Here is a 15,656-nt window from a genome sequence, read left to right as displayed (position 1 = left end):
ATTCCCAAATTGGTTATGCTTAAATCCTGGGCTTCCCTGTGAATGGCTGAAGACTGGTGGCTTACAATTCAATCCATTTATATGCAATACACTTCCAAATTTAAATGTGTAATTTGTGTAACAAAGATGATAATACTTACATTTTGTTACTGTTGTAATCTCTGTTAAGTAGACAATTTTAATCTTATCATTATGTAGAACATCTTTATGAGGCTTTGAACCTGAAAAATATAATTCAAATTGAGTTTTTTTAAAAAATCTAGTAAAATTATAGATTTAGATAACATGCAACAAAGATATGTAAAAGCAACCAATAATATACTGGAGAAACTAGCAGGTTCATCAACGTCGGTAAGAAAGGAACCGTCAACCTTTCAGTTGAGACACTGCATGGCAGTGGAGAAAGGGTGGGAAGGATGGGAACAATTAGATGATACCTGGACCTAGGAGGGCTTGAGGATTACAGATAGAGCCAAAAGGTGGGGGGTGGGGAAGAATAACCAAGAACATCAGTGCTGGAGGCCAACAAGTAGCAGGGAGAAGTGGAACCTGACAGGGGAAAGGATTCGGTGGGTGAACTGTTGGTTAGGTGGATGGTATCAGGAACTAAGAGGGGGGCAAAATCAAATATCACTGTGATGATTGTACGCTTTAGTATCAATTGTTTGGAGGAACAGTCAGCAGATGGGGTGGGGGGGGAATGAAAGAGGGAGAGTAAATATACCAAACGCAAGAGCCATGGCATGGTTTGTTTAAATTAAATGCAAACAAAATGCATTCAACACAAATGGCTAAAGAGAAGCTAATCAATTTGAGGTTTAAGTGTAGGTGTCTAGCAATGTCCAAATGTTAGAAACGCTGCAGTTTAGATGAAACCTGCAGAATATCTTGCCTTATGTCTTAACTCTTTGTAGAACAATAGTCGAAACCAAAACAGATAAATCAATCCTTGTCACAATTGCACCTGTAGGAGATGACTGAGTTGCAAATTTGCTGCCACATTTATAGCAGTGATTGCAGTTCCAAAGTACTTTAATTGATATAAGGGGATTTTGAAGCATCCAGAGTTCCTGAAAGATGTGAAGTAAATGCACATCATTTTATCCATTACACACAAGACATGAGGACAAAAGACAAAAATCACTGGCTATAAAGCATCTTTATAGACAATTAGACGTTTGAAATATTATCTAAAATCGTTTGCTTCTGATGATTTACAAATGACATATGTTGCATATAGTTTTTATATCAGTGTGTCAAATTAAGTAAAACGGACTTCATTGGTTCAAAACAATCCCGAGTTATTCAAATGTAAGGATTAAGATTAAGTGATTGACTAATTGCATTTGACGTTGCTTAAATATCAGTCTAAAAGTGCGAGAATTAATTTATTATTTTTGTCAGACATCGGCTTTGAAGCCTGAACGCACCGGGGTAGCCGACAGCAGTGACGCTGAAGCCGTGTCTGGCCAAAGACAGCGAGTGGTACAACATGCGGGGGCTACGGCCCAGGTCCCCCATCACCAGCACACACACGGCCCTGCGGTCGTGCCCTCCCCGCCGCCGGGATGCCCACATCAGCGACACCGCCACCGCCACCAGCGCCGCCGCCGCGCACAGCAGAGACACGCTCGCATCCGCAAAAGTCCAACTGCAGACGGGGACAAAGATGAATACTGCGGCCACCAGAAACCATAACCCCGCCATGGCAACGGAGCGACCAGCGGCAGGAGGATGAGGTGCCACGACTGACGCTGACGTGAACGCAGCCGCAAATCTCGCGAGGCCTCCGAGCAGCCTGGGGGTGGATTTGAGCCTGGGCCGGGCTCTGGGCGTGTTCTGGGCGGCAGAGTCGGGGGCGCACGGCCCGAAGGTTTCCTCTTGACACCATCTAGTAGGACATTGAACTGAAACGGTTTCTTTGTCACGTTTCCATCACTGTTGAGTATTTTGAGCGTTTGATTTTTCCATCAAATAGGCTGACTTCTGTTAAAAAGGGGAAACGAGACACCTGAAATATGAAATAAAAACGCAAACTGCCCGAAAGTTCAAGCAAGATTTGTGGAGATTCGAAGTTAAAATTACGAGCGGAGGACCTTTCATCAGAGCCAAGAAAGTTACAAGTTGATTGTTCCAGAATGGAAGGAGGCCATTCTACCTGTCGAGTCCAACCAGGCATTTCGTGTACAACCCTGCACACCCTCTTCTCCCAGCTCCATGTATTTCTGCAGATTTTTTCAGGTACTTCAGCAGATCCCCTTTGGATGCTAGAACTAAATTTACCTCAACTCGGAGTGTTTTCCTGACCTTAAGCACTGGCCATACAAAATGTTCTGTTACTTTTAGTTCTTCAAGCAAACATTCTCATTTTACAATCCCCAGTTCACAAAGGAATTGGGTTTCTATCTACTTTGTTTTTCATGATACCTCTACTATATTCCCCCAGTCTCTGTTCCAAGGATGATAATTCCACATTATTCAGTTATCTGTGGAAGTAAAGTCCTTCCACTTTGGTAAATTTATGTATCATCAAAGCCTTCCCAACTGTGCTGAAGTTGGATGTTACAGCATAGCCAGCCATAATAAACCTTTTATAGCTGAAGAAATGTTCTATAAAATATGTCATGACTTCCATTTTAAAGGCTTGTTACAAGTAGGATGACAGGGAGAAATGTACAGAATATACACCCATCGACATTGAGCTGGGGTTGCACTTTAAGAAGTTGGTCTGACATAGTGATGTTTTAGGTAAAAGTGTTTTAGCGTGCTTTTGTTGTGTAGGTTTTGGAGTTCAATAAAAGGTGTTAGGGGTTTCATAATATTTAATGAAACCCTATCACCTTTTATCATGATGAACCAACCTCTTAACGTGAAACCCCAACTTGATGTTCATGGTTGTGAATGATGTACATTTCTCCGAGTTACATTACCCCAAACAAGGACCTTGGCAACAACTAATTCTCATAAAACACAAATAAGAAAATCTGCAGATGCTGGAAATCCAAGCAACATACACAAAACGTCCACTGCATTTTTTTCCATAGATCCTGCCTGGCCTGCTGAGTCTCCAGCATTTTGTGTGTGTTGCTAATTCACATAAACCATCTGATTAACCATAGGACCATAAGACATGGAAGCAGAATTAAGCCGTAAGATTGTCAAATCTACTCCACCATTTGATCGTGGCTGAATTATTATCCTGCTCAACCCCATTCTCCTGCTTTCTCCCCATAACCTTTGATGCCCCTACTAACTGAGTACCTATCAGCTTCTTTGAAGCACATATACCCAATGACTTGGCCTCTACAGTGGTCTGTGGCAATAAATATCACAGATTCACCACCCTCTGGCTAAAAAAAAAAGCCTCATCTCCATAACTTTTAGAGTTTTTATATTTATATTTGAACATTTCATTAGCCAACATGAAAATAACAATGAAAAATATGCCTCTCACTCAGATACTTTCATACTGTTTTCATTTTACTTACTTTTCAGGAACAACAGTTCTTACTAATCCTGTGAATCATTTCACCTGTAATGTTTATCATTAGATGAGGAATAAAAGTGAATATTTAAATATTTATTTTATTTTTATTAGCAAACATAGTTTTATTAATATTTATTTTTGCTTAATTGCAGATGAATGAAGTACATAGACACCCAATTTAAAAATAAGCACCAATAAGGTTGTCAGCAGTAGATGGCAGTGTGGCCTCATGCAATAACTCCTCACTCACTGAATTTAATCTTTATATTATTCTATATTCCCATTGATAATGTTTCTGAAATACAGAAGTTATTCAGGTTACAAAGGTGCCATCAACAAGATTGCATCATCAAGCACATCTTTACCTCCTCCAACTTTCCTCTTTGCAGGGATCTTTCCAACAATATTCCCTTGTCCATTCATCCCATCCAACTAACCTTTCTCCTGGAAGGTTCCCTGCAAGCAACTGAAGCGCTACACCTGACCATTCATCTCCATTCAGGGCCCCAAACATTCCTTCCAGTTGAGGCAACACTTCACCAGCAAATCTGTTAGGGTCATCTATTGCATCTGATACTCCTGATGCAGCTTCCTCTACATTGTTAAGATACAACATAAACAAGGGGACCGCTTTGTCCGTCAAAAGTGGAATTTCCTTGTTGCCAACCTTTTAAATTCCTATCCCCATGCCCATTCTAACATGTCGGTCCATGGCCTCCTCTTCTGCCATGATGAGACCACTCTCAGGATGGAGGATCACCACCTCATATTCCATCTAGGTAGCCTCTGACTTGATGGCATAAACATTGATTTCTCTTCCAGTAATTAAACCCCCCCCCCTTTCCTCTTCTATTCCCCATTCTGGCCTCTTTTCTCTTCACCTGCCCTTGCTGCCCCTTCTTCCCTTTCTCCCATGGTCCAATCTCTTCTTCCATCAGATTCCTTGTTCTCCACCTTTCCCATCTACCTGGCTTCACCTATCACTTTCTAGCTTATCCCCCTTCCCTTCCCCCATTTTTTCATTCCAGCAACTTTCCCCACCTTCCCAGTCCTGAAAAAGGGTCTTGGCCTGAAACGCTGACTGTTTATTCATTTCCATAGATGCTGCCTGACCTGTTGAGTTCCTCCAGCACTTTGTGTGCGTTGCTTTGGAATTCCAGCATCTTCAGAATCTCTTGTGTTTAAAAGTGCAACTTGTCAACTTCCTTAGTGGGGGGGAGTAAATCTTGGATTGTTTTCTCTGGAGCATCAGAAACTCGGGGGTGACCTTTTCAAAAGATATACAATTATGAGAGGCATAGATAGGGTAGATATAGCCTTTGGCTGAGGGTGGAAATCTTGAATACTAGGGGACATAGCTTTAAGATGAGAGGGAGAAATTTTGAATGAGAGTAACAAGACAAGTTTTGGTGTTGCATAGAGAGTGGTGGGTGTGCTGCCATGGGTAGAGGTGGAAGGAGATCCAAAAGCAACAGGCACCTGAATATTCAAGGAATGGAGGGGTATGCAACATATGCAGGCAGATGGGATTAGTAAGCTAGCCAATAATATTAGAGGATACCAAAAGTTTCTTCATTTACATGACGTGTAAAAGAGATGCAAGAGTTGATATCAGACCACTGGAAAATGATGTTAGAAAGGTAGTGATGGGGGAACAAGGAATTCGCAGACAAACGGATTAAGTATTTTGCATCAGTCTTCACCGTGGAAGACACCAGCAATATGGTGGAAGTTCCAGGTGTCTGAGGCCATGAAGTGTGTGAAGTTATGGTTACTAAAGGGATGGTTCTTGGGAAACTGAAAGATCTGAAGGTAGGTAAGTCACCTGAATCAGATGGTGTACACCCCAGGGTTCTGGAAGAGGTGGCTGAAGAGATTGTGGAGGGATTTCCGGAATGGTTCCAGAAGACTGGAAAATTGCAAATGTCACTCCACTCTTCAAGATGGGAGAGAAGCAGAAAAGAGAAAACTATAGGCCAGTTAATCTGACCTCAGTAGTTGGGAAGATGTTGGAGTTGTTTATAAAGGATGAGGTCTCAGGGTACTTGAAGGCTCATGATAAAATAGTCCAAAATTACCTTGGTTTCCTTGGGAGATAATCTTGCTGGACAAATCTTTGGAATTCTTTGAAGAAATACCAAGCAGGATAGACAAAGGAGAATTGGTCAATGTTGTGTACTTAGTTTTTCAGAAGGCCTTTGACAAGGTGCCACACATGAGGTTGCTTAATAAGCTCAAACCCATGGTATTACAGGAAAGATTCTATTATGGATAAAACAGTGGCTAATTGGTTGGAGACAGAAAGTGGGAATAAAGTGCGTCTTTTCTGGTTGGCTGTTGGTGACTAGTGGTGTTCCACAATTGTCTGTGTTGAGGCCGAATCTTTTTACGTTATATGTAAATGATTTGGTGGAATTGATAGCTTTGCTGTCAAGTTTGCAGATGATATGAAGATAGGTGGAAGGGCAGGTAATTTTGAGGAAGTAGAGAGGCTACAGAAAAACTTAGATTAGGAGAATGGGCAAAGAAATGGCAGGTGAAATACAGTGTCAGGAAGTTTGAGAGAAGAAATGAAAAGGTTGCCTGGTTTCTAAATGGAGAGAAAATACAAAACACTGAGGGGTAAATGGACTTGGGAGACCTTGTGCAGGATTCCCTAAAGGTTAATTTGCAGGTTGAGTCTGTGGTGAGGAAGGCAAATGCGATGTTAGCATTCATTTCAAGAGGACTCGAATATATGAGCAAGGATATAATGCTGTGACTTTATAAAGCATTGGTGAGGAGTACTGTGAGCAGTTTTGGGCCCCTTAGAAACGATACGCTGAAACTGGAGAAGATTCAAAGGAGGTTCACAAAAATGATTTCAGGATTGAATGGCTTGTCGTACGAAGAGCTTTTGATGGCTCTGTGCCTGTATTCACTAGAATGCAGAAGAATGAAGGGTGACCTCATTGTAAGATGATGAGAGGCATTGGTCGTGTGGATAGTCAGAGGCTTTTTCCAAGGGGACAAGAGGATACAGGTTGAAGGTGCTGGGGAGTAGGTACAGAGGAGATATCAGGAGTAAGTTTTTTACTCAGAGAGTGGTGAGTGCGTGGAATGGGCTGCCGGCAACGGTGGTGGAAGCAGATACGATAGGGTCTTTTAAGAGACTTTTGGATAGGGGCATGGAAGGGCTGTAGGTTTTCTATGTTTCTAAACCCATTGAATGGTGAAAGGCCTTGATAGAGTTGATATGGAGAGGATGTTTCCTATGGTGGGAGAGTCGAAGACCAGAGGACAGCCTCAGAACAGAGGAGTGTCCTTTTAGAACAGAGATGAGGTGGAAATTAGCCAGAGAGTGGTGAGTCTGTGGAATCCTTTGTCACAAGCAGTTGTGGAGGTCAAGCCTTTATGTATATTTAAGGCAGAGTTTGGTAGATTCTTGATTGGTCAGGGATATGAAGATAAGGCAGCAAATAGGGGCTGAGAGGAAAGCTGGATCAGTCATGCTGAAATGGCAGAGCAGACTCGATAGGCCAAAAGGTCTAATTCTGCTTCTGTCTCTTATGGTCTTATGATCTTGTTTATTTTCCCTGATTTGTAATTGCAATTGATTTCCATTTGGTTTCCTTTTAAGGGAGCAGCTTCACTGCATGCGCTCTTTTGAATCCATCAATTTCCACGTCATTGACAGGAAATGTTTACCCTTTCCCTCCATAGATATAGTTCGAACTGAGTATTGAGCATTTCTAATACGTCCTTTTCTATTATCAATTTAAATGCTTCTATTTAACATCCTCAATCATAACTCAAATGAATGCAAGCCAAAATTGCCCAGTCTGTCTTTACAATTTAATCTTCTAAAACTGGTAGAATTCTGGTGAACCTACATCAACCCTTTAGAAGTTCAGGATATCTTTTCTGAGATTTGTTCCCGGAAACGATGAACCAGATTGCAATCCACCTCAGTAAGATATTAACTCATTTTGTTGTGCAAATCCCTTAAATATAAAATAATATTTCTGTAGATGACAAGAAAATATGTTTTGAACCATACCCTGGTGCCCATTGCCTTTAAATGTAGAAAAGGAATTCAACTGTTTTTCATGAAAGGGCATCGTTTGTACTGTATCACATTCATTTTGGATCCTGAATTTAAAATGAAATGAAAATTATTTTAAAGTTGCTGGTTAGGTCAAGGAGTGATTCTTTGAAGAACAGACTTCATTTTTGATCTCCAGTTAGCTCTGTTGGAACAGTGGTGGACTACTAAAACCAATCTCCAACACAATCTGAGTAAAACTTTTATAAACCTTCTGTTTCAATCCAGCAAGAATGTTGTACATGCTGCTTGTGGGAATAGTAAGCAGGTTGTAAGAAGGGTCCCATCTCCCAGGATATGTCCTTTTTTTTATTGCTACCATCAAGGAGGAGGTAGAAGAGCCTGAAGACACACTCAATGTTTTAGGAACAACTTTTTCCCCTCCACCATCAAATTTCTGAATAGACAATGAAGCGATGTGCACCACCTCATTATTTTGTTTTCTTTTTTGCTCTTCTTTTGCACCGTTAATTTAATTTAATTTTTATATGCATATATTTCTTATTGTAATTTATATATATTATTCTGCATTATAATGTACAGCTGCTACAAAACCACAGATTTCAAGACATGTGCCAGTGATATTAAACCTGATTCTGCACTGTGATCTAAGTGACTTTGAACGTGGAATGATTATTGGTGCCAGGTGGGATGGTTTGAGTTTCTCAGAAACTGCTGACCTCCCAGCATTTTCACGCACAACAGTCTCTAGAGTTTACAGAGAATGATGTGAGAAACAAAAACATCCAGTGAGCAGCAGTTCTGTGGGCGAAAATATTTTGTTAATGAGAGAGGTCAGAAGAGAATGACCAGACTGGTTCAAGCTGACAGGAAGTTGACAGTAACTCAAATAATCACAATAGTAGTGTGCAGAAGAACATCTCTGAATGCACAATGCGTCGAACCTTGAATTAGGTGGACTACAGCAGCAGAAGACCACACTGGGCTCCACTCCTGTACCTAATAAAGTGGCCACTGAGGGTATATCATGTGCATAAAGACTAAGAGAAACATGGGGTGCAGGAAAGTAACATTCAACACGTACAGCAAGCTGGAGGAACTCTGCAGGTCGGGCAGCATCCGTAGAAATGAGCAGTCAACGTTTCCACAGATGCTGCCTGATCTGCTGAGTTCCTCCAGCTTGTTGTACGTGTTGATTTGACCACAGCATCTGCAGTGTACTTTGTGTTAAGTAACATATTCAAATTGATTTTCATCAGCTTAATATATTACTCTTTGGCACATGGCCTAGTGAATAAGACATCGGTCCAGTGATCTGAAGATCACTGGTTCGAGCCTCAGCTGAGGCAGCATGTTGTGTCCTTGAGCAAGGCACTTAACAACACATTGCTCTGCGACGACACTGGTGCCAAGCTGCTTGGGTCCTAGTGCCCTTCCCTTGGACAACATCGGTGGCGTGGAGAGGAGAAGGCTTGTAGCATGGGCAACTGCCGGTCTCCCATACAACCCTGCCCAGGCCTGCACCCTGGAAACCTTCCAAGGCGCAAATCCATGGTCTTATGAGACTAACGGATACCTAATAATATATTACTCTTTACTCTCTCTCTCAAAATCCTGGATTCTACCAAACTGCACTGTGGGAACACTTCAACAACTGGGATGCAACAACATAAGTTAACCCATCTTCACCTTCTCAGTTAACTAGGTATGAATGTTAAATGCTGGCCTTACATGGTGCACAGTGAATGGGCTACAGCTGCAGGCGACCATGCACATACACTCAGTAGTCACTTTATTAGGTGCTAATAAAGTGGCCACTGACTGTAAATTGGACTGAACTCAGATTAAATTGGAAACTACCATCAGAATTAACATCATTGGTGTAAACAGCACAAGTCCAAGTTTTTAGCTACCAACCTGGGGTATTGGAGTGCCAGTCACACTAAGATGCCAGTTGTCTTTAGGAATATGTATATATTGGACAGTTTCTATTTAACAATGGTGTGTTTCAAAGGCTTCATAATCATATCCTTCAGAATCATATCTTACACTGTTTCCTTATCAGCTTCTCTAATCTTTACAAGAAGTATTTTATTGTTCTTCACTCCCTCAAAACTGCACTCAAGAGTCAGCCTAAATCATACCTTCAAAGCTTCAAAGTGGATTATGTCACTCCATCCTTCAGAATCGAGCTGAGAGTGCCTCGGAGTTACAGCTGACATCTCATCATAGGGAGCTTAGTGAAGACATAGTACCCTTAGATTCCATAGAATGTACTTGGAAAAAAGCATATTTAGACCTGGTGTTCTGAGATTGTAAATATCCACATAATATTTCTATAATGCTGCATTATGAATTAAAGCTAATCATCCTTGCAGGTTTGCTGTAAGTGGAGAAGTATACCTGATTACAGATAATGATGCTAACTGAGAGTTTTGCCTTGGGTTAGTCATTTTCATTGTCTCGTTGATTTGGGAAGCACAGCATAAGGGAAAGGTGAAAAGAATACGAGCCTACTGCACGACTGCTATTGTACATTTGGTAGGAAGAAGGGGAAAAAAAAGCCCGTACTCCATGGTCATTCCATAATGCAGCTCCAGCACACAACCTAAACAGTAAGGAAATTAAAAAAATGTTGGAAACACTCAGCACATCCAATGCTTTTCACCTCCTTCTCCTTGGATAGAAGAAAACAGTCATACCAGATTTCTCTTCAATATAAGGGTCAATTACCTGAACAACTCCACCCCAAGGGTTCCTCAAACTATCCCTGACCTTTGAGTAGCCAGTATCACAGCTGGTGGTGCTGCTGCCTCATGACTGCATTGACCCAGGTTCGGAGACAATGACCAATGCTGTCTCTGTGGAGTTTGCATATTTCCCTGTGACTGTGAAGCTTTTCTCTGGATGTTCTGGTTTCCTCCCATATTCCAAAGATGTATGGGTTGGAATGTTACTGTTTATGAAGAAAACCAGCCTCAGACATGGTGTCTATCAAAAACACAGGGACTTATTCCTTAATAAGCCTCCATCACACCTCCCAAAGTAGAGCTGTTTTTTTCTACTTTGATTAACCATGCAAAAACTATTTTGGACCTGAAGAGTCTCCCCGAGGAAATAAGATGATTACGCAGGACATTCCTACAGAATGGCTACAAGGTGAAGGAAATCAATCAGGCAAAAGAGCTGACAGACAAACTAGGAAACCTAACAACAAGGAGGAACCCATCACTACCGCCTGTCTTCCCTATATATCCCCGATTTCTGGGAGGATCACCAGGATCCTGAAGAAATACTGGATTAATACCATCCACAAACCTGTAAGAAAGCACAAGTTACAGTTTATGCAGGTCAAAGGTGACCTAGGACTCAGGTCAGCTGGCATTTACAGGATTACTTGTGAACACAGAGCAGTGTATATTGGTCAGATGGGGCACACAGTGGAAATCTGCATCAAGGAGCTCAGGAGATGCATCTGTTTGGGTCACCTGGAGAAATCAATGGCACAAAACTACTGTGCTGTGCCAATGGCTTTTGGGACTGCCTGGTAAAGGAAGCCATTGAAATAAAACTAGAGGAAAATAATTTTAAAAAAGATGAAGTTCTTGCACTAAGAACTGGAATTCAATTGTAAACAAGGTGGGAGTGTGGAATCCTGATTGGATGAGGCCTAACCAATCAGGAGGGACAGAATACAGGGGTATAAATACCACCAGACTTGACTTGCCCAGGCATCATCCCTGAAGAAGATGGCAAAGTTTGTCATCCAAGCATTGGTTATGATTGATACCTGTACCTGGATTGAAGCCCCAGAAGAGTTTATTCGTCATATATGCTGGGAAAACACTAAATTCTTTTTTTAATGTTGGAATGTTATAAATTGCCAATAGTGTGTAGATTAGCGTACAAAGGGGAAGAAGCTGTTTCTGAATTGTTGAGTGTGAGTCTTCTGGTTCTTATACATCTCTCTGATGGTGGTAACAGGAAAGGTTCATGCCCTGGATGTGAAGGTCCTTAATGATCTGTCCTATGGTCTCCATACTTGCAGCAGTTCATAGCCTAGGTGTAATGGGTTAATCTCACTCCTGTATGCCTCTTCATCACTAGCTGAAATTCTGCCAACTATAGTTGTGTAATCAGCACATTTATAAATGGCGTTCGAGCTGTGCCTAGCCGCCCAGCCCTTGGTTTTAGAGAGAGTAGGGCAGTGGGCTAAACACGCATCCTTGTTGAGATGTTGATTGTCAGTGAAGAAGAAATGTTATTTCCAATTTGAATGGACTGTGGCCTCCCATTGAGGAAGACAAGAATCCAGTGCAAAGGGAGGTACAGACGGCAAGATTTTGGAGCTTGATAATTAGAACTGAGTGTATGATGGTGTTGAACACTGAGCTGTAATCAGTAGCATTAGCCTGATATTGGAATTGCTATTGTCCAGGTGATCCAAGGCCGATTGGAATTTAGAACTTATTTAAACCTTACATCCATCCCACAAAGTGAGGGAGTAAAAATCTTTGGATTATAACTCCATTGCAATGTACAGACATGTGAATTTATAAGACAGAAGCTGTTTCGTAGCCTGTTGGTCCTGGCTTTAATGCTGTGACAGCGTTTGCCAGATGGAAGCAGCTGAAACAATTTATGGATGGGGTGACTGGTGTCCCTGATGATCATCCAGGCCTTCTTCCTGAACCTGCTGCGTAAACGTCCTCAATGTACGAGAAGTTCACATCCACAGGTGCTCTGGGCTGTCTGTACCACTCTCTGCAGTGTCCAGTGATCAAGGTTGGGGCAGTTCCCGTACCAGGTAGTGATACAGCCAGTCAGTATGCTCTTAATGGTGCCCCTTTGGAAGGTCTTGAGGATTTGGGGGCCCACACTGAGCCTCTTCAATCTCCTGAGGTGGAAGAGACACTGTTGTGCTTTCCCCCCCCCCACAAAGCCAGCATATACAGTCCAGGTGAGATCATCGGTGATGAGTATACAGAGGAACTTAAAACTACTCACCCTCTCAACTACAGGCCTGTTGATGTTGATTGGGGCGAGCCTGTTTCCGCTCCTCCTGTAATCCACAATCAGCTCCCAGCTGCAGAAGGTGGCGTGCAGGCAGTGGTCTCTGTGCTTCCTGTCAAATCTGGAGGGAATTATGGTGTTGAATGCCGAACTGTACTCCAGGAACAGCATTCTAACGTGTGCATCCCTCTTCTCCAGGTGAGTGAGGACGGTGTGTAATGCTGTGGTTCTGGTAGACCAGTTCTATCGGTAAGTGAGTTGTAAGGGCTCCAGTGTGTGCAGTAGCATGCTGCAGATGTAGTCTTTAGCCAACCTCTTAAAACATTTGCTTATAATTGAGGTGAGTGCAACAGGTCGCCAATCATTCAGGCATGCTACCTTGATTTTCTTAGGTACAGGGACAAAGATGGACAATTTGAAACAGGAGGGCATTACACACTGGGAGAGGGAGAGATTAAAAATATGTGTAAACACACCAGCCAGCTGTACAGCACACAGTTTAATGATGCACCCTGGGATGCCGTCTGGCCCTACTGCCTTGCGGATGTTGACACATTGGAATGTTCTATGTACCTTAGCCTCAGAGATCACCAAGGTGCAGGTCTTGTCAGAGGCTCTCCTCAGGGATTCTGTCCTATCAACCTTGAATTGAGCATAAAGACCATTTAGCTTGTTTAGGAGAGCCATTGAAATTGCACCTGCTGTAGACCTATTGTGGCAATAGGCAAACTATAGTGGGTCCAGGTCCTTGCTTAAGCAGGAGTTGATTCTAGACATGACCAACCTCTCAAAGCATTTCATCACAGTAGAGCTGAGAGCAACTGGGTGATAGTCATTGAGGTAGCTCATACTGCTGTTCTTGGACACTGCTATGATTGTCACCCCTTTGAAGCAGATAGGAATCTCCAACTACAGCAGTGAGAGATTGAAGATGTCCTTAAACACTCCTTCTAGTTGGTAAGCACAGGTTTCCAGTACCCTATCAGGTAAACCATCAGGACCTGATGCCTTGTGAGGGTTCATTCTGACGTCAGTCTTTGAAACAGACATCACAGGGTCACCAGATGCTGCAGGGATTTGTACAGGTGTAGTTTTATTCCCCATTCTTATGTTTGGTCTGAACAGCAACTGAATCTCTTGGCAATGTCTGCATTGAGTTGCCACATGATTGGCTGATTAGATGTTTGCATTAATGAGCAGGTGGATGGGTGTACCTAATAAAGTGGTCACAGAATGTTGGTTTGAATTCAGCCAAAAAAATATGCCAATTGCTGCAAAGGTCAACTTGAAACTCGCCTTTCAAATACTGCTGGCAGAATGCACAGCTTTAAAATGTAAATGCTTTGTCAGAGGCTTGGGCTTTGAATTTTATTACACATGATGCAGTGAAAATGATTAGTGTTGGACAGCATGTTGGGAATGAATACTGTCTCTTTGAGCAAATGGATGCATGATATTTTGGTAAGGATTTTCTATCTTGTCAGATTTTGACACCTGGCAATCAAGGTGCCGATTACAAAATGAGCTTTGAGACTTTATGAAACACAAGTTGATGCCCAAATTGGGCAGTCTTTCATTGATTCTATTGTGGCTATCATTTTATAGATTTATTGAGCATACTAGCAAGTAAATGAATCTCAGGGTTGTATATGGTGATGTATATGTACTTTAATAATATATTTACTTTGAATTTATTCACAGGAATGCAGAATATAGATAGGCGGTGTTAATTTTGTTTTCATGAATATGGAGTCTGTCCTATCAGACGTTTGCTCTGTTGCATGTTTTTTTGCATAAACATTTTTTTTCACAACAAAATCTCTCTGATGCTCCCTCCTTATATCTGTCCTTTCAAGAATGATGTCGGATTTTCACATCAGGATACACCCCTTGCTTCCTATCCACTCATTCATTACAGACTGAAATGTACTCATGAGATTATTATTGTAGTTTAATTTATTCTATTTGCATAATTGTGTGCTCAGTTACTCAATAAAAACAATTATCCTATTGTTTCTATTGTGGTTACTCATTTAAAACTTACTTTATTTTGAATAAAGTAAAATAAATTTCCTTCTGGAAGGTCAGCTGAATCTTTCTGAATATGGCTGGTGGTCTTCATCAGAATTACCAGAATGTAGCCATTAAGGTAGAAGTCCTAAAGTTTTGCCCCAATCCCATGAAAAGCTAAAATTTGAAATTATTGATAGACCTAGCATGTCATATCTCTAATTGTTTCACTATTGGACTCCACTTGACACTATTAATTTCAAAAGAAAAGATTTAAGACACAAAGAGGAAGGTAACCTAATTTTGCTTTTGCTTAATTTTGTAATTACTTCTGCATTTTAGTTTAATATTGTAATTATAATGACCTCTGATATAAAAGTTATTTGTTGTTTCTATGTCTTGAATTTAGACATTTAAAGCCTATTAAGGTCAAATGCATGTTTTATTGCTGGCAAAGCCAACTTTAAGTCAACTTTGCTGACTTAGCTTCATTTGAGAGCAGGGCCTCAGTGCAACATTGTCATCCAGATGAAATTATGAGTGCCACTGAGGTGGACACTCTGTTTCTATGTAAAGTTAACGTTTTTGCAGTAGGGGAGAAGGTGACCAGGCCAGCAAGATCTGATCTATCACATAACATTAAAGTGTGCTTTTAAATTTCTTTAAAGTTGTTGAAGATGAGTAAACTGACTATTTAACTGTGAGGATAATTTGAGATGGCGAAGCAGAATGGCTGGCTACATTGTTCTTTTGCATAACAGATAACTAAATAATGTATGCTGAACAAATTGAAAAGCATTTTGAAGCAATTGAAATAGCAATGACAAACTACTATCTGTGTTACTGAGTGCAATTGATGAAAAAGATGCAGTTTGCTTAGAAGTTTGACGGCTACAACCAAACCAGCCAAAACTTTGCTGATATCAAGAACGTAATGGACCAAAGCCATTGTTGATCGCAGAATGCTCTAGGTTTCATAAACAGAATCAAAAGGGAGGGGTGTGCATTTCAGCTTATGTGGTTGAATTGAAGAGATTGTCGGAGCATTGTCTGTTCAGTGATCTTAATGATGCTCTGAGAGATTGTTTAGTTCATGGAATA

General features: G+C 41.3%; 1 protein-coding gene across 4 annotated transcripts in view; it reads right to left on the bottom strand.

The window, feature by feature from the left end:
- alg1 (ALG1 chitobiosyldiphosphodolichol beta-mannosyltransferase) overlaps positions 1 to 8,620 on the bottom strand; it is a 33,650-nt gene extending 25,030 nt beyond the window's left edge. For 2 of the 4 annotated variants that reach the window (XR_009513983.1, XM_059979664.1), the window contains exons 1-2: positions 1,431 to 8,619; positions 141 to 221 (exon numbers count right to left, since the gene is read on the bottom strand). Coding sequence is in view for 3 of the 4 variants with exons in the window: in XM_059979664.1 (XP_059835647.1) it covers positions 141 to 221; positions 1,431 to 1,707 (358 nt within the window). In the remaining variant the exon portion in view is untranslated. Of the gene's footprint in view, positions 1 to 140; positions 222 to 1,430 lie in introns of all 4 variants that reach the window. The other 2 variants (XM_059979663.1, XM_059979662.1) reach the window with 2 other exon arrangements.
- Between the last annotated feature and the right edge of the window lie 7,036 nt (positions 8,621 to 15,656).

Source organism: Hypanus sabinus, chromosome 9, assembly GCF_030144855.1.
Source record: "Hypanus sabinus isolate sHypSab1 chromosome 9, sHypSab1.hap1, whole genome shotgun sequence".
Lineage (NCBI taxonomy): Eukaryota > Metazoa > Chordata > Chondrichthyes > Myliobatiformes > Dasyatidae > Hypanus > Hypanus sabinus.
The sequence above is the reverse complement of the archived record's forward strand: the minus strand, read 5'-3'. Positions and strand labels throughout refer to the sequence as shown.